General features: G+C 37.1%; 1 protein-coding gene across 4 annotated transcripts in view; it reads right to left on the bottom strand.

The window, feature by feature from the left end:
- Positions 1 to 4,857: 4,857 nt before the first annotated feature.
- Positions 4,858 to 27,079, bottom strand: part of dacha (dachshund a) — a 165,572-nt gene continuing 143,350 nt past the window's right edge. For 2 of the 4 annotated variants that reach the window (XM_084136545.1, XM_084136547.1), the window contains 5 exons: positions 20,976 to 21,121; positions 20,310 to 20,457; positions 18,500 to 18,646; positions 13,008 to 13,073; positions 4,858 to 6,664 (listed from right to left, as the gene is read on the bottom strand). In XM_084136545.1, coding sequence (XP_083992671.1) covers positions 6,627 to 6,664; positions 13,008 to 13,073; positions 18,500 to 18,646; positions 20,310 to 20,457; positions 20,976 to 21,121 — 545 coding nt within the window. In that variant the 3' untranslated portion in view covers positions 4,858 to 6,626. Of the gene's footprint in view, positions 6,665 to 13,007; positions 13,074 to 18,499; positions 18,647 to 20,309; positions 20,468 to 20,975; positions 21,122 to 27,079 lie in introns of all 4 variants that reach the window. The other 2 variants (XM_084136544.1, XM_084136546.1) reach the window with 1 other exon arrangement.

Genomic DNA, 27,079 nt, shown 5'->3' with positions numbered 1-27,079 from the left:
TTGGGAGAATGCATAAACGAGACGTCACGATGCAGAACGACTAGTGTAACTTGCCCGTGGGACTTCCAGTGTGAAAAACACTGGAGATTCTCCACAGTCAGACGTATGCACAAGTTGATGACACAGTTTTTGTATTTATTTAATGTTTTTCTCGAAGAACATGCTGTCTGCCTGCTTTTTGTGTTGTCTTGGCGAAACGTCTGAAGGGACCTAGAATAGACCCTTGGGGTACTCCATATCATCAGGTGAAAATGGAGGGAAAATGGAGGTTCAAATGCATCATGAGGATGTTGCAGGAGTTTTCCCGTGTAGAGGTGAACTATGGAAAGAGGGCACATTCCTGTGACCTTCAATTTTTTTTGTTACATGGATGTGTGTGTGTGCAGGTTCAAGCAAATAGTACAGGTGGTGATTTATGATTTTCAGTGCAGCAAGATGCGACTTGACATTTTCCTGCTGTGGCATAGCCCAGTTCTGGCTCCATGCTTCATTACGTGAGCCTCCCAACGCTATTCCCGACCCAGTAAAAATAAGCCTGCTCACCTCAGCTATGAGTGAATGAGCATGTGTGGATCTGTCTCTGGGGTGGGCGGCTTCATTGTGCTTTGCTATTCTCACCTTCCCCAAAATTTCCATATGGCCATGATGCCACTGCTCCAGTCAACCCTTAAATACACACACACACACGGCTGACAGCAACTTTCAAAGTCTTACTTGGTAAGATAAAGGAAACTGATAAATAAGTAAACAATCACATCTGTGAGCAGAAATGGTTGACATTTGGTGTGATGTAGATCATTTCTTATTTATGAGTGTTTTCATGTCCCCTGACCCACTTGCACAGGTCATATGACTAATGCCTAACATTATGTGATGCATATCTGTGTTCTTTACTTCTTTTTTTATTTACTACTACGACTACTACTACTAATAAAAGCACATCATGCAGTTGTAGTAAATGTTGTTAAAGACATTTTTTTTAAATCAAAATGAAAGCTTTGAAGCTTCTAAAGTTCGTATGTATGTGTATACTCTTAAAAGATAACAAATAAACCTTATGCAGAGATACACGTTATTTTACTAAATTTAGACACGTCTAGCAAATCAAGAATAAAAAACATTTATTTGTTTATTTTTTTAAATGTTTTTTAGACATTGCTTGAATTGACTCATGTTTATTGGGGTACTCCAAAATGTTGGCTTTTCACTTGGTGTCAGACCCAACTGCCCAACTGAATAGAACAGTTAAATTGTGGAGAGAAAGCTGCTCAAAAACGTTATGTGGCAAACAATTCATTCTCAATGAGTCTGCCACAAACCACCACTGCTTCAACAATGCTTTCATATATTTACTTATGATATTACACGAGTCATGACTAACAACGTACTGGGCAGAGTTGGTCATAAGGTGACTGTTTTTTTCTGAATTTACTATGTAGTCTAAAATAACAGAAACATGTACTCATCAATGCCTCAAAGAAAAAGAAAAAAACAATCTTTCTGACAAGTTAAAACAAATTAGTAAATTAGCAAGTATAGCAAATAATGGTTTGTGGCTGTGATGTAGCAAAAACCTGTATTTTAAAAAGTGTCTCTGCCAAAGTGTCTCTGCCTTGATTCAATAGAAAATGCGTGAACACAGGAAAGAAAACTGCACTTGTCAAGTGATGATATGGGCTCTTTAAATTGCAATAAGCCTTATAATTTCAGAAATATACAGTAGAGGCATAAGTAGGCAGTCTTTAGTGTACAGTATTACCTTGGCAAAACTACAGTCTCTGCAGAAATTCATTATTCTTAATTAGCATTTTTGTAAACAGCATTAACCCCCATCATTTGCCATAGAGGAAAATCTCTGCGGTGCATTTCCACTAACAGTCGCAAACGCAGCATTTTGTTGCAGTTGTTTCTAGTTATTACTTCAGTTGTTCAGAGAGAGAGAGAGGAGGGGAAAATAGACTAGAACATTCCTAGACACTGCTTTGTCTTCACAAACCCACATCCAGACACCTATTATTCACTATTATCTTTTAACAATGAAATTTACTGCTGTTTGAATTGTTTAATGCAGCCTGTAGGTAATATCCCATGATTCCCCAGCAGACAGCCACTTTAGTGAGCTATTTAACTCCCTTTCAACTGCCTTCACTTATCTATTCATTCATTTTACAATAACATACTCCAACTTTAACAGCCAACACAACCTGTGTTTGGGTTTTATTTAGTCTTGTAGTGTGTGTGTGTGAACATTTTGCTTGTAATTATTGTGTACGTACACTCAAGGTGTGGGATGCCAAGTGTTGGCTTCCTTGTAAAAAGAAATCACTATTTGGGATCAAAGGGAAAAGCAACAAACAGGAAGACTATTAGGACATAACATTTCAAGGAATTTGCTTGTTTTCTACTACGGAAATACTACATAGTATTTAAAGCATTGTTTTTATAATCTAATTTTGTTTTACTATGATGATTATTTAATTAGTTTTATATATTAATAAAAATATACAAATTGAACAGATATTGAAGTCATTTCAACAAACCTGACACGGACGTTTCATTTATTCAATAGCCTACTTGTTCACAAATAAGCTAAAAAATTAATCATGAAAGAATTTCCTTTATTTAGCCTAAAATCTTGATGGTAAACTACTCAAATGCAGTTCTTATGAGTCAAAATCTGCTATGGGTAATTAAATGTAACAAATCATGTAAAAATGTGTCATCTTTTATTGGAAAATTAGCTAACTTTAATAATTTGATAATTGCCTTAATCTTTTAAACAACTGAGAAGATTGTATTAAAATGACATTTTATAAAAATCACCTGTCAAGTTTATAATATATATTACATCAGCATCTGAGAGTCAAATTGGACGACTACAGGTCTAGATTACTCATTTAACAGTTCATCTACTGCCAAAATTATGGAAAAAAAGATCAGTCAAGAATAGAAAATTATTTAAAATATTCAAATCAAGAATGTCAAAATCAGAATTCTAACTTCAGTTGGATTGGTGTTTATTCTCTTTAGTATTTCTTGATCATTCTGATTTAATTTCAGTTGAAGAACACATTTATACTCATGTGCGTTATGTATTATGTATGTTATCGTCTCTGACAGACAGCATGTTGAACCCGCTCAGGCCGCCAGTTTCTCCCTCTTTCAGAAAGTGATGTCAAAACATCCGGTAGTGTGGGTTTTGCAGGAAATGCTTGAACTCGCTGGACCTCTGCTTCTCATAAATACTACAGTGTATTGTGCACGTTATTTTTTGACAGACATCAATGTTGCGATATTCAAATGAAGTGGATCTGAAAACAGATTGTAATAATTATTTATTTCTTAACCGGCAAAGTGCTTTCTAATTCGGTGAAGTGATTGATGCCCATGAGCGTGTCGATGTTTTTAGTTCTAATATTACAACCGACAGCCAGTTTTTGATGGACGTAATGACGTGCGTAAGGACTGAACTAAGTTTGATTTCTGAGTAATTATAAAACGTGCTGGAGATGTTCAAAATGCGTTTTACAGTTCATTATACAAGTTTGTGGCTTAAATAAATTACATGTTACTCAGAGATTGACATTTGACGTTTGGCTTGGCAAAAATGTTACATTTAAGCTGTTTCAAATTTGTTGACTTTTGAAAATCTAAATTTATTAATTTTTTTGCCAGGGAAGGAGTGGTTTTGATGCACAGAGTTGTTTTTATTGTCTCTTATAACAAAAAATATTTTATTTAAACCCATCCATTATTACCTTAGCAGATTTTGACTGATGTAGTTTCGGCACCTCTCTCTAAGAGGCAAAGACATCCTGCAGTGTTGCAATGTTTCCATGACAGTCAATCGTTCATGGCCACGGTGGCATAATCTATCCAAACAGCTCCATTCCGAAAAGGTTGAGAGTTATCGATCCCGGCCACGTGTCATATTTCAACTCCCAAGAACGATGTTTTTAATTGACATGGATCTGCTGTTATGGATTATAGGCTAGAGAAAGAAACTGTGGAGGTGCACACCTGGCTCTGATGTCAAGCTTGTATGACTCTCCATTCGTCTGCTCCTTTAATCCCTGCCTTCTTGTTAGCCTTAATCAGATTCAATGTTTTTAATGGAACATATGCAAATTATTCTGTTTTTATCTTATTTCCACTGATCAAATAGTCTACCGCAGCGATTGTGTTTCAAACACTCAACTCAATCCCACCCCTAAAAACATCACTAATCATAAATGAAGTACTTTGACTACTTTACATAAAGCCAGTTAGGGAGGAGAGGGGCTAATCAAGAGTAGATCAAACGACTCGTCTTTAATTGAAGTGCAAAAATGGACCCTCTTTCTTTTTTCGTTACCTAGGGCTAATTCAGGCAGCGGCTCTCGGGGCTCTATCGAGAGGCCTGCTTCTTTTCCAACTCCCAGAAGTCCACGCTGCTACGGACAACAGATGAAGTGCAGTGGTCGCTGTGGGAAATGTAGTCTGTTACTTGACAGTACGTGACTAATTAGGTCAGTTCCTCTGGCAGCTGCAGGTGAGAGGTGCTTGCTCATGTTTGCTGCGTGTTGAACACCTCCGGGACAGGGGAGCTTCAGAGCCGTAGATTTTTATGGATTGCTGGGGTGAAATGAGTTTCGGGATTTTAAAGAGCAAGGCCCATGTGTACATTTAGAAAAACTCTCATCTTCAAAGAATGAAAGTCATTATCATAAAGAACCAGTTCTAAAGATCAACTAATGTTTGTACCATTCAAACTACAGGTTAACCGATATGGTTTTGCAATGTCTGGTGTCAGTATTTTTATCTAGACAGAGGGGTGTATAATATAATATAATACGGAAATAACTAACATTTAAAGATAGAAATTGATAGTTTTATTCTGCAAGGATGCACTAAATTCAGCAAAAGTGACAGTAAAGACTTTACAGTGTTCCCAAAAAAAAGGGGGAGGGGGGAGTATCAAGCATTCCACAAACATATTACACAGGACAATTATAATAAGAAATGTTCCTTGAGCACCAAATCAGCATTTTAGAATGATTTCTGAATGATCATGTGACACTGAAGACTGGAGAATATATTCAAATAGAAAATGTATTTTAATTGTAATAATATTTCACAACATTACTGTTTTTATTATGCAGCCTTGCTGACCGTTTAGACTTCTTTCAAAAACAGCTCTGAAAAAAAACTGAGGCAAACCAGGCAAATGTTTCCATCCTAATTTTATTAATCAAAGAAAAGAAAAAAAACCTACCAAGATGTCCATAGGGGTGTTTTTATTCATTGTGGCATGTGCAAGGCTGTGATAAATGTCTGTTGCCATTTTAAAACAAGATTCAACATCATTGATAGCTGCCGATTTGTGATTACGTTACCTACGGAGTCGCTAGAAATGTTTAAAAATAGATTTGAAGAGGCAGCGTTTTATTTTCAATCGATAAGTGTCATTTTTCATCGTTGTATTTACAAGCATGCTCGCTCTGAATGTGCAGAAGGGTACTTCTCATCTCTTTTGTGTCACTAAAAATGTATCCACGTAATAACAACGTCAGGATAGCAAACGCTAAAGCATTTACAAGTCTTTATAAACGGGTAAAAAACAGATGGGGGAGTACTGTAATACTGTGTTTATAGCAACATCAAATGAGCACTTTTTTTTTTTACTTTTTAAGTTGCAATAGAGAAAACATTTTCATGGGGCAAAGAAAGACGGCAAAGACGTACAAAGAATGTTGTTTCAAGATCACTTAAGCATCCTTTTCAAATGCTGATTAAAATACAATGGAAAACAACAAACCAGATAATAAAATAACACCAGAATAATAAACTTAAGGCAGGGAAACGACAACATGGGAAAAATATTTGTACACTTTCAACAAAAAAAAAAATACAACAAATTAGAAAGAAAAATGTTGATATAGAATCCCTTTCTTGAAAGGCAAAACAACAATTGTAGACAATGTTTATTAAAGAAGCACACGTGTCTTATTTGGAGTCTGTCAGCAAAATATTTGTCTAATTTGTCCCTTCATGTAGAGATGCTGTGGACAAAGTTCTCTACAGACTCGTCAAGACAGTTGTGCTGTTCAGAATCACTGGTGCACAGAATCATGGGGGATCAGCAGATAACACTCAATAATAATAATAATAATATAATAATAATAATAATAATAATAAACTGGAGATAGGTTTCAGAACAGGGTGTTGTGTGCTTCACATAAGGAAAGGTAATTCATCAGGTAATGAGATTTTAATCCAGAAAAAAAAAACGTTTTGCTTTTAAATCTCCAAAAAGTGAGGGATGTAGAAGTAGTCAAAACAAGAGAGAAATACTTTTTTTTACAATCGGTGTGTGTGGTGTTGAAAGGTCAGCAACAAGCAGTGCTCCAGAAACACACACTAGTCTCATGAGGACCCAAACGCACTGCACCTCCACACACACACACACACACACACACACACATACATGTACATACACACTCAAGTCCTGTACAAGGGTTTCAGGTGACTGGTCACCCATACCACTTTTCCACCGGAAAAAAGCCCCATGAACCCCTCTCTGCATCGCCCCATCCATCTCTGGGTGGAGACGTCTGTCGTGGATGAGGGACTAAAGATACAAAGCTTCAGTACATGATGGGTGGTTTGGAGTAGGGTCTGTTTTCTGTAATGAAGGGGAAAAAGCAGTGAATTACAGTGATTTGATATATATAGATTTGATATATATATTTCAGTCATGACAACTCCAAGTAGTTTTGGCATGTTAATGAATATGGCAATGCTAATGTCTTGGCATACTAGATCTGCTATGCATGCTACTACAGAGTAAGTAGTACTGCCATTAGATACACAGACATGCCTCTGTAAGCGATCTAGGCAGGTGGAGCTGGGGGAGGTGGAGGGTTTCCAGGGGTATTCTGATCCTAGCTTAGAGCGAACAATGAATCAGACTATTTAAATGTTGAGCAAGCAATCTCATTGGCTGCAGAATCAGCAAAGGCCAATCAGCTTGTTCCACGTGGTTGTGGTAGCTTGCAGATAGGACCTATCAACCTGCGCCATCTATAGTTTTTAACGACTGAACTATATTACTAGGTCCAATAGGATTTCAGAGCTGTATCTATTAAAAACCAATAACATAAACACGCGATTTTAGCACAACTGTGTTCAAATTAATATTCCACCACCCCCAAGAGAATCAAAAGAATCATAATTAAAAAAGGAACAAACACAATGTATTTCAACAGCAAAATTTAACAAGTTTTCTGAATGAATGATGTTTGCGGTGGCCGTAAAGCACTAGATCAGAGAGAAACAGCTGGTGGTTGAGGGGCAGGAGTGCTGCAGATGCATGTTAATCGAAGAGCTCGCAGCGCACCGTCACACAGGAAGCAGTTCATTAGGACTCGAGTGCTTTTACATGTTCAACATGCTCGTTTCTGCAAGCACCAAACAGATGAGCTAATATGTATGCAGGATGTAAACAAAACAGCACAGTTGTCAAGGTACATGGACGACGAGCAAGCGTAAGAGAGGGAGAGCGAGATGTTAAACTGGGCATGTTTACACCCCTCACATAATCTACAGGCCACCCCAAATCTGTCCACTTTTAAACTGGACATGGAAAAATGACATTTGTCCAGGGGTTATGTGAAAAAGATACATTGATTGGTGACATTTTCCACAAATTGGGGTTTCCACAGAAGTCTTCACATTCTTGACCGTATTAAACAATTTTTATATAATTTGGTATTGGTGTATATTTAATCGGAGTAAAAATGAAATATATTAGAAATTATTCAATTCTATTAGTTTAATTACAAAATTGAATTGCCAACATTTTTTTGTATCTCTGTATGTCAAATTTGTTTAGTGTATGATTTTACCTCCATTAGAGATTAAAAAAAATTACATTCTTTGAATTGGGACACTGGATGAGTGACTACATTTGAGCCCTTTCTACAAATTACCTTGATGGGAATTTCACACAAATTATTGCATTTAATGCCTTTGTCAAGCTTTGTCAAACACTGTTACTTGCTACAGTTATTGTGTGCCTGTTGTTTAATAATAATAATAAAAAATAAATCATTTTCATCCATTTGACAAGGTTGTCAGATTTTGGAACTGACAAGCAATTACTGGCCAATAATCTCAATCTCATCATGGCCAAATATCAGTCAATTTGGGAAAATCTTACTTTTATCTGTGTATATTACTATAAAATAAGAATCAAACAAATTAAGGTTTTTAAACTTTGAGATCCCATATTTTGGTAACAGGGTTTCAACTATAAAACAGCTAATATAACATTTTAATTCCTAGAAGCTGACAGTCAAAAGTTTCTAAAGTTTAAGCACTGATTTTCACTGATTGTTTGTTGAAAGAATTTCAGGCCCTGTTTGTGTACGCCATTCGTGGAAAGTGTCGGTTAAATTGTGAATTGAAGTGCTTTCTCATGTTCAACCCTCTTTGTTCTTAAGCATACATGGAGCATGAATACTAAATGTGCTCTATAAACATTAGATATGACATTCATATAACATATGAACCATTTGCAATGTTTGAATGCCACATTGAGGCCTGCTGGTGCTAAAGGGAGGGAGAGACGCTGGAAGAGATAAATAGAAGGCGGGTATTTCACTTGCTCTGAAATATGAGTTACGAGTAATATCCTGAAGTGCAATTAATTGAGTCCTATGGCTGACAGCAGACTAAATCTGCCATGATGAAGCTGTACCCAGGAGACACCGGAGCAAATAGTTCATACACTTAATACAGAGACCTGACAGAGCAGGACACTATCTGTTTTGTTAAGCGGGATTCAGTGCTTTAAGAATATTCATTTCTCTTTTGTGAATGTTGGGTGCTTTTTATTTTATGAGCTCATATTATTTGTAAAAATATTTGTAATGAACTTGTGAAAGCAAGTTTTTATTTTTTTCTAAATAAGGCACATTTTATATTGAGCATTGAAAAGTATGCTATTCCACATTTGGACAAGATGTGCTCCTCAATGTGCGAACCATTTTTATATTTTACCTTACTGATTTGTATCTATTAGGTGTTGTAGCCCTAGCCTAAAACATTCAAATATTTAAAGTTGTATTCAAGGCAGCCGTTTAAATATTACATTCTCCTCCTTATATCGGTATTTCAGTAAATGAGTAACTGTTTCCAGCGATGAGGTCAACCCTATGCATCTTTGGCTCTTTTGCCCCACATGTAGAATACTGTAACTAGATGGATGGGGAGGTGAGGGTGGTCCTCCTCTGGGACCTCCTCCTCACCAACACACTCCATATTTAACACTGCTCCCCTTCCTATAACCACGGCCTCATTTATTCTCTCGAAACACAAACCACTGCCTCATCCTTGATTATTCACTCTCGTTATATCACTGCACGATACCAATTAGTGGGTTGAAGAAAATGTACCACTGGATATGATTGGTATATTGAAGTACAGTGTGTTCAGATAGACCCATACGAAATCTGCACACTTTCCACGCTGATTGTTGGAACATGTACGGAATTTCTGAAATGACGCCCGTTGAGTGTGACTGCAATGTTTTGAGTTCAGTTTGCTCCTTAATTACATTTTCACCTCACCTCCCTTCTTCGCTCGCTCTCTCCCTCCACCACTCCACACTTCTCTTAATCGGCTTGTAAAATGATGTCACCTTCCTTTGTGTTCAGCAGTTTTCTGTTAGCGCCACTTGTCTTGATTAATCAAAAAAGGCACGGGTCATCGTAATGGCCCAACATAGAGGTGGAACCTGAGAAAGCGCAAAAAGCTTTTAGCCCGACGAGTGGGATCTCGGCAAGGACAATCAAACCTAATGAAATCAGCTGTCACTGCTAAGCTTGCAAAACTGTGAAGTCCGACTTGGGAGAGAAGCACGGGCTAATTAGATTTTTGCCGGCTGTAATGGATAAATGTGGTGAGGTTCGGGAGCTCGGGGAGGGGTGTAGCGGACAACAGACTTCATACACAAACTCCCCAGGTGGGGCGGCTGCCAGACTTTGTAAGCTGATTGCACAGACACCTTTCCTCTTTCAGCTTGATAGAACTTCTAGATAAAGAAGTGTAGAGATAAAGTGATGATCCGTGCACCCGAGAGAGGACAGGATCATTATGATCTTGGATTTTTTTCTTCCTGAACAAAGCAAAACATTCCTTAGCCAACTGATCGGATACGCTCTTCGATAGTTTGTTGCTTACACTGAATAAGTAATCTACGGCCATGACATATATTTTTATGGCTGAATATTTCCCTTCATATTGCAAAATTAAAACATTAAAACATGCATTTGTGGATCAATAGTTCAAAGCTCGCTCAACAGAAGAATATATGATTAATTTTACAGCCCTAAACTGAATTATTATAGCAACTATATTGAAGATGTTTTTTCCCCTTTAAAGTAAGATATTAAAGTGTAATGCAAGGCTGTTTTTTTTCCTGTTGTAGTGTGCTGATCACTGCTCATGAAGTGCAGAACAGCCTAAAACTGTGTCAGAACGATTACGGCCCCATCGTAGAGAGCCTAATTTGCACCTCGTATTAGCCTCTGCATTATGGGGGAAAGGTCTGATCATCCCGTTTCCTGGTTCTGCTCATTGCTCTAAAGGTCAGGGGCGTTGTGACGGAGCTCTAACACTAATCCCTGCTGTAACACTCGCATTAGTGACGCCTCAACTCAAGGCACAGGCCGGTAAAGGACAGGCTATATGGAATTCTACTGGAAGCAGGCCTCCACACTGCAACTAAAATGGTCACAAATGCGACAAAATATTGCTAAAGTAGTTTATAACATTTCAGTTGTCTCATTTAAAATGAGTTAGGAACTGGAATTTATATTTAAAGATGCATATTAATAACAGAGTTTTGTTGTAACAAATGGTATTCATTCTAAAAAGAAAATCAAACATTCCACAAAAATATTATTTGTCATTGTTTAACAAAGTGGTCTGATCACTGTATATAAATGACTGGATTGCTCATGACATCATAAAAAGTGAAGCCACCGCGCCGCCATATTGGTATTCCCTCACATTCTATTCAATCAATAGGAAATCATCTGATTTTAATGAGGAAACATTACCTAACGAGTCAGCGTTTTTATATCTGAAGTCGCAACACAAACATCCTAAACATTTAAATGGTTATTTGTTTAAAGTTGGGAATTTCCCCGGCTTAAGTTATGTTCATCTTCATTACAGTCGCGAAATATCAAACCAGCTGGACGGACAAGACACCTCAGCATTTGTATTACAATTGTCAAAATGATTGTTGCAGATTTATGCTTTGTAAGGCACGAAAATACAATTTTATTTGTCATGTACTGTTATTCACTGTAGTTATGTAATTATATTGTTATATAAGCCTAATACTGTTTTTATTTGTACAGTAACACACTGTTCAGTAAATAATTCAACAGTTTTTTATTAACAGCCTGCATTTCGAAGCAGTAAAGATAGCGACTTAAATGTTGGTTAAATAAATAACTAGCTCAATTTATACAAATAACACTTAATTCATATGCAAACTGAACGCAATGAGCAATCCTGTAAATTTATACAGATCAGTGGGTCTGACTGAAAAAAAAAAAATATTAGAATGCTTTTGCGTTCTCTCACAAAAGTTTTGCATTTCCTAGAGAAACTTTGTGTTCACTCACATGTCTATTTAAGGGCTCCATAATGTTGAATTCATTGCAAGGGAAACTTTAGGACTAAGCCCACCCCTCTCTCCAACCCACCAGAAATATTCTTACAAAAAAGGGACCTTTATATTGGCTCCCTCAGTCAATTTTTAGGCCTGATTGTAAGTGTTTAAAAGTGCAGCAAAACGGATCTCTGTAAGATTTCAAGATCAGTGCTTTTCAGTTAGTGGGTCGCCATTGTTACTTTTGTACAATAAAAAAATACAGGGTTGTGTGTGCAAAACAACTGATCTAGTTTCAAGACCGTTTTCTCGAGTCATGAGTTACTTGATGTCTCACAAGATTTGACAACAGCATGCTCTATTCTGTCTCCAGATGTCGGCCAACAAAATAACAATTGATGTATTTCTCAGTCTAGTCTAAGGCTGCCTTGTCTTTGATCTGCAGGTTTTGTAGATCTGACCTGGAGTTGAAAGTTACAGACTTTGAAACATGAGATGGGCCACAGATTTAGGGTGAAGTAGTGTCTGATTCAACCCGAGAAACCTACAATCACCCGGGGATGACCCCTTTACACTGCGAATGAACCCTGGGTGCCGCCCCAAAGAAGAAGAAGAAAAAAAAATCATCTACTCTGCAAACGCTTCAGCAGTGCTCTGTTACAGAGCCGCTGTCAAAGCCAGAAGAAAAATTGAAGTCTCTTTATTTGCAGACTGTGAAATTGGCTATATAGGGGAAAAACATTTTGCTCATTTTCAGCGGAGCACTTTGCAGCCCATTTCCACTGCATCTTCTGTAAACATATGTATTTATTCACCTTCCCCCAGTCCCACATTTCAATAAGATGTACGGCAGCGGGTCTTTAATTCGCCGTCAGACGTGTTGATAATAGGTCCCATTTATCAAACACAACTTTTGGCCAGATTTGGGAGGCTAGCTTGGAGGGAAGGAGGGAAAGACAGATGGAACAGGGAGAAGAATGAAACTGTATGAGTGTGTGCAGAAGCGCTGTAAAGCGCAAATAGATCTCGGGGAACGGAAGCATGAAAGGCACATGAAAACATCAGTTTGTAATCTCACTCCTGAAAGAGTTGGACATCTTCAAAGGGACCCAATGAGATGTAAGGCAAGTTCAGGGATTTACTCTGGTAGTTTTGCTGGGATTCGGCCCCAGGAGACAGGGGGGCCTCTGGACCATATGTACAGCACATGGCCGGTTGCATCTTCCCAGCTGTGGCCATTTTTACTTTTCATTCAAATACCGAATGACTCATGTCAGGTCTTTATTTCGAGTTCTGTAGTTATACATGTAGTTTAAATACAGTATGTGTAACTTCTTACCTTGTACAGCTGAGTTCTCCTGCTGGTTGCCATTATGTTCAGACTTCACCTCTGGTATCACTGCCTCTAAAACCAAATCATTCACACAATTAGAGCTCTCGCTACACATACTTTATCCATTGTCTCAAATAAATATATTTACAAACATTATATAATTAATCATTTTTGATGGAGTTGCACCATCTGACATTTTACAACCTGATAGATTTATTTAGATTTATTTTCTGTTTTATTTTTTTCTGCATGTTTCTGTACATTGATTGTACCACACGACTTTGATTTGGTGTTCAAAATTTCAAATATTTATAAGCTTCACCGCTATTTTTTACTAAGATTTTTTATTTTTTTTTAATCTTTACTTTATGCTCCCAATAATATAAACATGAATTTTGAAAATTGTAAAGCACCTATTTATACATTTAAAAGTGGGGTCATGTCATTGGACTTAAAGTAAACATGAAAAAGCGTTGGCGACCCATTTTGATTCTGTAATACTATATATTGAGTTAAACCTGATATTCAGCAAGAACAAAATGTAGGTTGATTTTATCCATTAGGAATTAATTAGATGGTGAAAGAAATCAGAGGTGGAAAAAGTTAAATATTAAAAATGCAATACTATTCAAGTTTTGTGTGACTTTTTTTGTGTGAAACAAATTATACTTTTATTCAGCAAGGTCGCATTAAATTGATCAAAATTGACAGTAAACATTTATAATGTTAAAAAAGATTTCTTTTAAACCATTTCAGGGTTTCTGCAAAACAATATTAAGCAACACAACTGTTTTCAACATTTATAATAATAAGAAATGTTTCTTGAGCATCAAATCAGCAAATTAGAATGATTTCTGAAGGATCATGTGACACTGAAGACTGGAGTAATGATGCTGAAAACTCAGCTTTGATCACAGGAATAAATTAAGATAATTCAATATTCAAATAAAGTTATTTTAGATTGTTTTAATATTTCACAATATTACTATTTTTATTGTTTTTTTTGTTTTTGTTTTTTTTATCAAATAAATGCAGCCTTGGTGAGCATAGACTTTTTAAAAACCTTACCAAGCCCTAACCTTTGAATGGTAGTGTGTATTAGTAAATATATTAAAGTAAATAGATTGTATTTCATGTTGTCTACCTAGTTCAGTTTAGCTGAACTGCATTTGGAAATAATCTCCACAACAAAGGCAGCGTCGCACAGATAAACAAACGAGGAAGTAGCGTTATCTGAGGAGAGATGTGACGTAACAGCAGACGTACACAATAGGATCTTTTTCTAGCATTGCCCGCAGATGAAAGGCAAAAACAAAAGGCATTTCTCCTAATGAATTCCCGTCTAATCAGCCTTGGCCTAATAATTGCCCCAGCACTCAAGAAAATACTTGCAGATGTCTTGAAAATGTTTTGTTTTTTTCTCGATTCAAATTCTGCTTCTGTTAAGATATTCACAATTAAACAAGTGTAATCAAAACAACAGCAAGCGATTAGGAAAATGGTTTGGCCTCGATAAGTGCACGCATTTAAAGCGTTTATGATAAACATCAGACTCCCATTTCCTCAGCTGAGATTATGACGCTAATGCATCGCTAATAGTTATGACTGAGACGGAAATACCAATATCAGCACCAATTAACAAAATATGAGAAAGAACATAAGGTTGAATGAAATATTGATGGACAAACAGATAAAAAAACTGAATAGGCAGATCTTTAAAGATAGTGTGAGAGAGTATCACAGGATAGACTGTAAATAGGCCTATGTCTGTGTATGTTACACCATGTCCAAACAAGGTGTGACACAAGTTTCCAGTGTTAAGTCAATATTCTGATGTCAATGAAAGCAACATAATCACAGCCAAATATAACACGTGATTTTTAAGAAAACGTACTGAACAATTGACCACCCCCTTTTTTCGGTGATTCTGGAAGTATTCATTCATTTCTCCATACATATTTAAAAAATATATATGTATATCCTCAAGAACTGTTATAAGCCTTAAACCAAACCAAAAAGCATATTATAAGAAAATATGAAAAAAAGAATGGTAGAAATCAGGGCTTGACATTAACTTTAATGCTCACCAGCCACTGTGACTAGTGGTTTTCCAAAGTTACTAGCCACTCAGCATTTTCACTGTCCACGATTTTGACATTGATACCATGAGAAGAAACTGCCATAAAGATATTTTTTATATAATCTCATAATTTGGCAGCAGGTATATTACTTTGCTGTCACTTTAAGACCTGACACACGGATCCATTATACTGAAACACATGCGTTTTCTTTCTCAACTGTTTACGTTCACTTAAAACATAACTGACTGTGTTTACATGAATACTTGCCAAGTGTGGACATTTATGCGCAATAAGCAGCGAAAAATAATTCAGTTTAGTACTGAGAGGAGGCTTTATGTGCGCTTTGGGTGGGAGCACAAAATCTGCAGGAATGAGTAAAATTATGCGCACCACGTGCAATCCTACACCGAAATCCAAGCCCTGTAACAGAAACAATATTCATCCGGAGCAAATGAAAGCGCAGCTGGTATCGTGTATCTGTTCTGCGGAAAATGAGTAATGGAAGCATTTCAGATATTTCGGTATCGATATGTATGGCGTTATTTTTTAGTCAAAAGTTATGAGCGTGTAAGACATGCTCACGAGCACATTATGTTATTTCACACGCGCAAAAATGAACCTTCAGCTGGCATGATAAAAGTACTCGCGCACAAATTCAACAACCGAGAGGTGTACAGGTAGCTGCGAGCGAGCGCCTGGCATACTCTCATAGGTTAACTCTGCTTGTACAGTGGAATCCTGCTCGCGCGCAGCGGGCTTCTGCTCGCGGAATGCTGTTTTGCTCGCGCAGTGGATTTCTGCTCGCTCAGCTGATTTCTGCTCCCTCGAGTCTACATGACTTTTGACAATTTGGGGGCGGAAACCAAGGAGGGCACTGACCCTCTTATGATTGGTCACTTTCATCATGGAAAATCTTGGGAAATCCTAACCCCGCCCACCTTCTGACGCAGCGCGCGTCACTCAACTCGCTCTGCTACTCCAGTTATCTCTGTGTATATTTTAGGCAACGAAATATGTGATAAAACACCATACTAACTATTTTCGTTTTCATTTAAAGAAATCTTAAACATGATAGCCACACAAATGTGGTTCAGGCAACGCGTATTGATTATATTCACTGCACATAACGTTTGCCTATTTATAAAAAAAAACAAAATATAAAACACAAACCTGCCTCTTTTCATTTTAAATATAATATAAAAACATTAAACATTTTAATATGGCCCAGGCAATATGTGCATTTGTACTAAACAACAGATTTTGCAGTAAACAACATTACAGTTTTTAAATTTTTAAATACAGTTATTACAATTTAAAATGACAAAACTCAACCCAGTCTCTTTTTGTTAAATTTCAGTTTTATCAATATTAGCCATTATAAAAGTATAAGTAAAAGGTACAAGAAGCTATACAAATAAAGCAAACAATTCAGTCAAACACACAAAGTCAGCGCTCTAGTCTAACCATAGTTAAATAGCTTATAAAGTTATGAAACTTCCCCTCAGCCAAAACGATTGGCCAGGGAATAAATTATAGATTCATGAGACCAAAAATCGCCCGTTAGATATACACAAGACGAATTATATCTCATGTTTAACCACTACAGAGACGCCAGAGAAAGCGGCGAACGTCAGAACGACTATAGCCGAGGAAAGGCTGTTCCAGGCGGGGTACATGAGCGCCGAGCGCCCGGTCATCGTTGTATGGTTAGACTAGAGCGCTGACTTTGTATGTTTGACTGAATTGTTTGCTTTATTTGTATAGCTTCTTATACCTTTTACTTATACTTTTATCATGGCTAATATTGATAAAACTGAAATTTAACACAAAGAGACTGGGTTGAGTTTTGTCATTTTAAATTGTAATAATTGTATTAAAAAATTTAAAAACTGTAATGTTGTTTACTGCAAAATCTGTTGTTTAGTACAAATGCACATATTGCCTGGGCCATATTAAAATGTTTAATGTTTTTATATTATATTTAAAACGAAAAGAGGCAGGTTTGTGTTTTATATTTCGTTTTTTATAAATAGGCAAATGTTATGTGCAGTGAATATAATCAATACGCGTTGCATGAACCACATTTGTGTGGCTATCATGTTTAAGATTTCTTTAAATGAAAACGAAAATAGTTAGTATGGTGTTTTATCACATATTTCGTTGCCTAAAATATACACAGAGATAACCGGAGTAGCAGAGCGAGGTGAGTGACGCGCGCTGCGTCAGAAGGTGGGCGGGGTTAGGATTTCCCAAGATTTTCCATGATGAAAGTGACCAATCATAAGAGGGTCAGTGCCCTCCTTGGTTTCCGCCCCCAAATTGTCAAAAGTCATGTAGACTCGAGGGAGCAGAAATCAGCTGAGCGAGCAGAAATCCACTGCGCGAGCAAAACAGCATTCCGCGAGCAGAAGCCCGCTGCGCGCGAGCAGGATTCCACTGTACAAGCAGAGTTAACCTATGAGAGTATGCCAGGCGCTCGCTCGCAGCTACCTGTACACCTCTCGGTTGTTGAATTTGTGCGCGAGTACTTTTATCATGCCAGCTGAAGGTTCATTTTTGCGCGTGTGAAATAACATAATGTGCTCGTGAGCATGTCTTACACGCTCATAACTTTTGACTAAAAAATAACGCCATAGATATGTATCGAAAAATCTATATTTTTGACAACATTACATTGCACTTAGTTTATTATTTCAGATGCCTTTGTAAAAGACTGCAATTGAAAAATGTGTATATTTTATATATAACATTCAACCTGCCAAAGTGGCTAGTAGGAGTGCCTGCGTTACACGCCACTGCTGAAATCCATCCGCATTTGTTGGGGTGGTGGGTGTTAATGTCAAGCCCTGGCAGAAAACCTAAATTCTTATATGTAGGATGGCTACTCAATCCATAAAGCATTGATAACTGAACTAAATCACAAACAACTCTACCATATAGTCCACTGAATGAAAGTCATTCATTAAAAACATATTATTTTTTTAAATATGTAAATTATATAAGTGTAGGGAAACTGTCTCAAATTGACATTTGCAATGCTTCATGGGAGTGGGCGGCCACTGCTGAGCTCTTTTGGCATGGTTCTCATCCATGATAACAGTGACTTCTTTGATTGGTGGATCTTTCTTTCAAGGTTATGTGTAGTACAATTAAATACTGTCCAATATTCCAACAATATTCGTAATTTAATGTTATATTGTGAATATTGTAATAGGCCTATGTTAAAACCAAACAAGTGTTATAGCAAATATCATTGATTAACAATCTTTGAGATCATGGTAGAAATTTTTTTGACTTTTAGTTCAGGAATGTTTTTAACCTGTTGATCTCATAACTATATGGAGCTGGAGTTTGGACTAATGAGATTTCACTGTGAGCTTGTCATTTATTGTGTCAAATCAAAAAGCAGAAGCCCACCGTTGAGACTCATGCGGAGACTCTCAGGAGATGTGGCCTGTTTGAGAGCCTGTTCCACCTGCTCTCTCCTCTTGGACTCAAACTCCAGAGCCTCTTGCAGTTTCCTCTTTGCCTTCTTTTCCTTCTTCAGACGCTTCTGAATAGTGGCTGAGGGAGACAAGAAAGAGGTTTGAACAAACATTCAAACGTAAAACACTTCGCTCATTCAGCATGGTGTCTGAAAACACACGGAGACGCCAGCGCAGACTCGCATTCACACATTAGAGACTTGAAAGTGCTCATTAGCACTAGCAAAACAAAAACATATGGTGCGCTACGTGCAACGGCTTCCAGAAAGGATATGTAAAATTGCAAGGTTTTTAGATGTTCAAAGTAATAAACTAATGGAAATATGGCCGAGTTAGTGGTGTTTGCTAGGGCATCACTAATAGTATTACTTGTATTCACTAACCCTACACTCTTAAAAAATTACCAAAGAACCTTTCAGTTCTTAAAGGGATAGTTCACCCAAAAATGAAAATTCTGTCATTAATTACTCACCCTTTTTTGTTTTACAATCTATTTATGAACTTTTTGAAGTGAGAAAGTGTCAGTTTCGTAGCTGTCAATGGAGGGACAGAAAGCTCTCAGATTTCATCAAAAAGATCTTCATTTGTGTTCCAAAGACGAATGAAAGTCTTACGGCTTTGGAACGACATGAGGGTGAGTAATTAATGACAGAAAACCTTTTTTTGTCTTGGTGTGAATAACATTTTAATAATCTGAAGAACTGGGTTTCAAGGTTCTTCATGGAACCATTGATGCCAATAGTGAACCTTTATTCTAAGTACGTCTAAGTCTAAGTACGAGTAATCTTACAAGCACTACTAATAAAATAACAAGTTTAACCTACCAATTCACAACACAACAGCTGTACACACACCTAACGCCAACACATGTTCACACAGCACAATGTTTTCACACAACACAATCTCTGAATATGTGCAAACATAATCAACTCTGTGTATATGTGGATTCACAGCAATTAACAGCCTTTTGAAACACTCAGACTCTGGCAGAAGACCTTTAAACAAGCTCCCGGCATGTTCGCTCGCTTACAGCGTTAAATGTATGTCCCTTCTTCCTCGCACCTCTAATTACTTGCCTTTGATTGGCCAAATCATCCACCATATAACAGTGCGCTTTAAAATAACATGAAATGCTGTAACAGCCATGGCTAATAAATTATTGAGGTGTTTGTACATATTGTCAGAGTTGTTATCCAGCTGAATAATTGGCTTAATTTCTTGGCGCAAACGACAGGAGTTGAATTGGCAGTAAATCCACTAGTGACACGGTTTGGTTGCGATGTAAGGAGAGAATTGGCGGCACACACTCTGAGTGTTCGCCATGCGTTAATGTGTTTACTAAAAGAAAATGATGATGATCGTAAGACCAATGCATTTCCATGACTTTTTTCAGTCATTAGTGAATACAGGATAAGACTTTTATCCTTTTCCTAAAATAATTTTAAAGATGATTTTACGCACTATTATTAATGAATACACACATAATTTATTAATACAATTTAATTATTATAAATATTTATTATAATTACATAATTTTATAAATATTTATTGATAAATAAGATATTTACTTAAAATAAGTCATATAATTACTATAGAAACTTCCATTAATTTTTCATTCTTTTTTTTACGATTTTTATGACTGTGTGAATTCTGGACCTAAAATATAACCATTATATTAAGTAGTATATAGTGTAAAAAAAAAAGATCCAGTTCCTCCAGTTTAATCAGGGGTGTGTACGTACCTCGGCTGTGCAGTTCAGAGGTGAGCTGTCTCTCCAGACTCTCTCTCATCTCTCTTTCTCTGTACAGCTCCATCTTTAACTCCTTGCGTTCCTGTTGCACGTGTTTCTCCTGCACACGGGCATTATCCACAGCCACCTTCAGAAGCCCCTGAGCCGCCAACAGAACACAAGACACAGTCGATTTTAATACACAGATAAACATTCACAGCAACATGCATACTGTATATACTTTAAAGCAGTGGTTCTCAACCATGGGGCCGGGGCCCATTAGGGGTCCTCCGCAAACTTCCAAAGGGGTTGCAGGATAACTTTATTGTAACAAAACTTACAAACAAGATGTAAACTGAAATCATATTTCTTTTTTCCCTCCTTAATGTTGGTTTTACTGAAGAACATATTGTTTTATTAAACTTCTGGAATCACAAAATGAATTGTGGTCAATCAATCTACCCATATTGACTCTCCCAGTTTTTGTTAATCAGATTTTATACTTATATACACATCCATTAGCTTTTGAAGCTATACAAAGGATTTGTGTGAGGAACACACTGAAATTTAAATCATTCACTGGCAATCTTGTCAGACGTGGTTCAGTATGAACTGACTTAATTTTGGACTAAACAATTCCTTACAAACATACGCAGACAAAACACACATTGGATGTACCTGGATGTTAGTGAGCAATGTCTCCACTGAAGAGAGGCCATCTGCAAACAGGAAGGGGGCGGGGAAGCCTGGAGGAAGAGTCTGAGTGCCCAGAGGAAGCTTCTCGAACCCTGGCTTCTGCATGGGCAAAGCTAACTGAGCCTCATCTGGCAAAACACAGAACATAATATATGTTGTGAATAGTCACGCCAGTGATTTTATGACTGTCGACATTAACATGTTAACACATGTACCCAATTAAATTGTATATTTTAATGCATGATTAAAGCATTTACAAATTACATTTAATTTATTATTATTCAGTTTGGCATTATAACTGTTTTGCCGAATTTTTTGAGCAGGATGGCTAAAAGATGATATATATATATGATATCACAGTATTTCATTTAAAGCTGGTAAACAACAATTATAAATTAATACCCATTTATTTTACACAATATTTACTAAATTAGAAAAAAAAAAAAGTGTTAAAAATGAACCATTATGAAAAAAAAATATTGGAACATGATTAAAAAAAAAAAAACAGATTTATTTTTTAAACAGCAACTTCTTGATTCTGTAATCTTATAGTATTTATAAGGAAGTAAACACTATAACCAACAGTAATCTGGAAAAAGGCAAACGTTATAAAACTTCTTTGTATATCATTTCATTTTTTTTTACCAATAAAAAATTATTTATTAACAATAATTTATATACTGATGTGTACATTTTATCGATATTTATCGGTTGACTACTACACTGTAAAAACTATTTTTTAAGTAGAATTTGAAATAAAACAGACATTTAAGTACGTTTTACAAGAAAATACAATTAATGTTCAAAATTTCACGTTTAATTCAGTGTTACTTGCCATTTCTTTGTTGTTGTTGTTTGTGAAGCAATTTCTTAGTGAAAATTGTTTCTACACTGACACACAAAACAAATCAGTTTACTGCAAAACCTATTGCAATGAAATTCATAGATTTTTAAAGTAAATTGTCATTTCTGTCACCAAGCAGAATTAAAAAGATTGTTTAGGAACAGGTTTCTCAAATATCCCCCCTCTCTACCATTGGCCAAACACACAGTTCCACCCCCAAACTCACACCAATGGTTGAGTTGTTGCTGTGTTGGTCATAAACAAACAGAGCAATCTTTTAATGGTGCCACAGTTATAAAATCATCCTACAAATTGCCCACTTTTAGTCTTTGCATAACAAACTGGGATAGAAGAATGCACTTTAATCTCAAAAAATGATACTTCACCTTAAAGTGAGATACATACAGCATACAAATTTGTTTCAAAGAGGATGAACTGGCTACGATCAAAGCGAGACTGTACACTCAGAACCAGTAAATGCGAATATCACTCAGCGGGGAAAATATAAACCGAGTGAGCACTTCGCCGTGTATTTCTGATGAAACAGAAAGCTCTAAACCTCCATATAGTTGTTAATCTCTTATTTTCACACACACAATCCATATTTTACCCACAAGCCCCATAGGCAACCCCTCCCACCCACAGTGCCAGGCCACAAACTATAGCCCCACTGCACCAGCAATAACAGATAGAACTGCTGGGGCTGAATAAGAAAGAGCGCGAGCAGTCATGATTCACCCCGGCTAATCTGGCCAGGGCCTCTCTCAGCGCACGTTGACACGGCCCATCCAGGGCTCTCTACGCAAGACAAATAGGACGGCTGGGGTGGGAATTGTGATGACAGTGTATCACGGGTCACATCGATTTCCCTGCCGCACGCTCTCCCGCGCCCCACCAGATAACCCTGCACTGCTTTCTGCCCATTGTTCATACCCCACCTGTCCCACCAGCTATAAATTTTCCCCCTTCCTTACTCGCCACTGCAAAGGGCATTAAAGAAGAGAGGAGCCGAGAGAAAGAGGGGAAGAATTCGCCCTCCTCCTCCTCTCCTTACAGGTTGACAGTGTGTGATTAAGTTTTTGGTGCCGGCTGAAAGTGGCGAGCAGATGAAGGTCACACAGATAGAGTGTGAAGAGGAAAGCGTGCGAGAGGAAGAAGGATAGGGTGAGAAAAGGGGTGAGCGGAAGGGGACGCTGGAGAGAGAGGTGTGAGGTGAACTGTGAGATAAAGCTGGAGGTGAAGACCGCAGAAATGTTTAAAAGCGCAAGAGGGTGTGTGTTTATCAGTCATGGCCGTGCGTCTGTTCCCTGTGTTCAATTACAGACGATGTAGGCTTTAAAGTCAACATGAGAATTTGGATTGTGTGTTTCTGGTCTTATTGTGTACAATTCATCACTGCACATTATTCCAAAGAAAAATATGTCTTCATAATCATTCATTTAAACTGAAATGGCTGTAGTTTGTTGAGCTTGTCATGTGAGTCAGTCTTGTTCACAACAAGGAGAGAAAGGAGGTGGATGAATTATTAATGTGTAAACATGTCTGATAAATGAATTGTATATATGATCATTAAAATGACGTAAAGATGTTTTGGAAGCCTGCTTTACCCACTTTGTATCTATACTTTGTTGGATATACTGTATAGTACATCCTAGTTTACCTGCATACATGCTATATAGCAAATTTCGGCTGATTGTTTATATCATTGCAAAATGTAGCAAATGTAAATAGCACAGCTCTATATATAAAGTTGGATATATATTATATCCAACTTTATTCGCATACATAGTAGGGGTGTAAAAATGAATCGTTTCTGCGATGCAGACGAGGACGATTCGGTATCGGTTCAGTAATAGACCATAACCGATTATAATGACGCTTTTCTGACGTCATTTGCCGCGTACGTGCTTTGTCGCGGTAGCATACAATGGCAGAGGGAAGTGAGACGCGAGTGCGAGAAAATAAAAAATGCTCCAACTACTTTAAAAGCCTACATCTGGGCACATTTCGGCTTTTATGAACAACCTGGTAAGCACGACCTGCAGAAGACACGCGCTGTGTGCGCTCATGTCACGCACAAATATAATATGCGGGAGGTAAAAACTTGATAAACCAAATTAGCCGTTTTCACTCCAAGCTGTTAACGCCTGGCAGAGTCTGACTGCTTTAGAGATGCGCGGATGAGCTCCAACGTCTCCCGAATCCGCAGCCAAAAACAAATCATCCACCCGCCCCAATAATTTTCTCTTCTTGTTGTTACGCGTGATTATAAATGAATGATCGTCACCTTCAATAGCGGATTCGGCGACGGTTGATGCGCGCTTCTTTAATGGTAACATAATACACTGATGAATGAGCGCTGCTTTTAAATGAACATTTCTTTAAAACTAAATTTATTTGACAGATTTTCCTTTTCTTAATGGCATAAACAAGCTTTACTCCCTTGAAACTTAAACTGGAATGTCACTGTTTCTTTTACTGCAACTTCCCGAACAGGCGAGCACACGCACACACGCGCGCACACATCACTTTTGAAGTAAAATTTTAAAATTGAGGATGCGGTGCATCGCAATGCATCGTGATATCGAATTGAACTGAATCGATGACATGATAATCGTAATCGAACCGAACCGTGAGATCAGTGTCGGTTCACACCCCAATACATAGAGTACACTCACATAAAGCGATATATACTGTATAGTAAATCTCAACTGCTTGGTTTTTATTTCGTCACAAAATGTAATTATATTATTGCTCATCCCTTTATATACATGTGCATATGTAAGTAATGTCCAACTTCATCTTCATACATACAGTACACTTGCGTAGAGCGATATATACAATTTAGCAAATCTCAACTGCTTGATTACTTGCATCATTTCAAAATCTAACTATATTATCGCACAGCTCTAATCTGCTAAATGCGACTATATGGAATGAAGACATCAAGATATTATAAACATTACATCACAATTTTCTGTAAAGTTGCTTTGATACAATTTGAAAAAACTATTATTATTAACTTTTACTTGTCAGTAAAACTTTCAGTATTTTTTAACAAATCTTTTAAATTAATGATTCAGTGACTCATTCATAATTCACAAAAAGACTGGCTTGTTGCCACCTACTGGTGCAATGATGTAACTTGCAAAAAAAGGGTCACTGAACGAATCAGGAAACAAATCTTGAATTGAATGAAAAGATTTAAGTCACTTAAATTTATCAAAATCCTATCCTACATTCAGTTTTACTGAATAACATGGGCTTTCAATGTTGTTTCATGAACGAGTTAAAATTCAACATCAACCTCTTTGTAGTTCTTTTTGGTAAGTTGATGACTGAAATTCAAGCTTAGGGAACGAAAAACTACACATCCCAGGTCAATGCGGCAGTAGAAAGGAGGTTAATGGCAGCAGGCTCTTGAAAGCCCTGCCCTCCTGCTGGCCCCTGCACACCTAATTGCAAGTCCCTTTTAAACGACAGATTTATCTTGCTGCGGCTGCTGATAGTGTTCACTTCAATTCATTTTATTCCATCCAGGAAAGAGGGTGGAAGAGCCCTCGGCCCATGACATTTACAAAGTGCCCCCGTTCTGTCTCCTCTCACTGTAATGTGCACGAGTAATGATACTGTGTGTGTGTGAGAGTGTGTGTGTGTTAGGCCAAGCACAATGGGATCTGTTTGTTTGTACATAGTGTGCGTATGTTTGTTGGATAAAAATGTCTTTTTGGCTCCCAGCAGAAGACAATACTGAATCATTTTTTGCAAATGTAAATATTTTTAAAAGATGCTAGTAACACAAAAAATACCTGTCCCACCGAACAAAACGCATTCATCCATTCAACCCTACGAAACACCGCCAGGCGGGAGTACAAAGTGAACAAACAGATAAATAAATAAACTAACAAAAAGAAGGGAAGTGCTTTTTTCTTTTAACTGACCACTGCAATTAATAATTCATCTATCAGACCTTTTATTTGCTGTCCACTAAAAATAAAGACAATATGAAGTTTCTGGAAAAAGCTTTCTTACCAGTCAAAAACAAAGAAACTCAAGTACCACCATGGCCACCAGAGGAAAATAAAAAAAAAAGAGGTACAAAAGCTTAGCTTTGAGATTTACACCAATTGGAAGCTTGATTTAGCTTTATATATAATACAATTTATAATAACAAAATATAATTTCTATAATCTTTCTTTTAACATTTATTTAGTGCGTCGACTTAGTCATCATCCATGTAAAGTGTTCTCGAATGTACTAGAACCTCATCAAATTTGAAAACGCTTTCTCCTCATGTCTCTTCCTCGAACTTTTCTTCTAAAGACGGTTTGAGCTTGACATAATGTCAGCCTTCCCAGAGACGGTGGATTCTGCCCCCCGTTCCATATGGATGAACAGATGCCGGGGACAGGAACGAGAGAAAGAAGGCTCTCTCCCTCAGCGCCTTTAACCCCAGTGTGCTTTTCTTGCCCCCACATATTTGTTAGTTTTTATTTTGTACATGTGTCGGAGGGGGACGTCTCTTGAATATTCAAAGGGATCCAATTAGGGGGTAATTTAGTGCGCATCTACGGCACAGTGTTTTTGTCAGGTACACGCACATGATCGCACCCGCGTGCACACACTAATATAGGTTTGTTTACACAAAGATTTACATATGAAGATCAAGGCACACAGCTAATCACCATAATTGCCAGAGTAAATGTTAAAAGATGGGCAACAGCTAATTATTTGAGGTTGTTTTGAACTGTGAGGTCCTTTTTAGCACTATATTAATAATGTCATGAGAGAGGAAATTAGTGACAAGTGTATATAATGGTGCATTCTGAGCAAAAAGTTGTAGCTGCTGACTTTACTATTCGCTTTGCCTTGTTTTGATGAAATCAGGTTAGGATGAGGGCTGTTCGGGTGTCTTATATTTCACCCCTAAATCAAAAACAACAATAATAAGCCTTTTAGTACCATTTAAGACTGTGCAGTGAATAGTGATGTTAATTTTAATGGCAATTAAGCACATTTACTCAATTCGTAATACTGTATTATTATTGATGTAAATCCCACTATTCTCAATGGTGATCCTCATGAGATTAATGTAATTAGGTATAAAATATAAAGTAATATAAAAGGTAGTTAATCATTTAATATGTAATAAAATGTTTTTATTGTACATTTAAATGAACATAAATACTAATGTGATGTATAAATACTTTAACATTTGAATAGTATATTATTATTATTACTA

This window comes from Abramis brama, assembly GCF_963993115.1.
Source record: "Abramis brama genome assembly, chromosome: 15".
NCBI classification, from domain to species: Eukaryota; Metazoa; Chordata; class Actinopteri; order Cypriniformes; family Leuciscidae; genus Abramis; species Abramis brama.
Note: the sequence above shows the minus strand (reverse complement) of the source record. Positions and strands in the feature narration are given on the sequence as shown.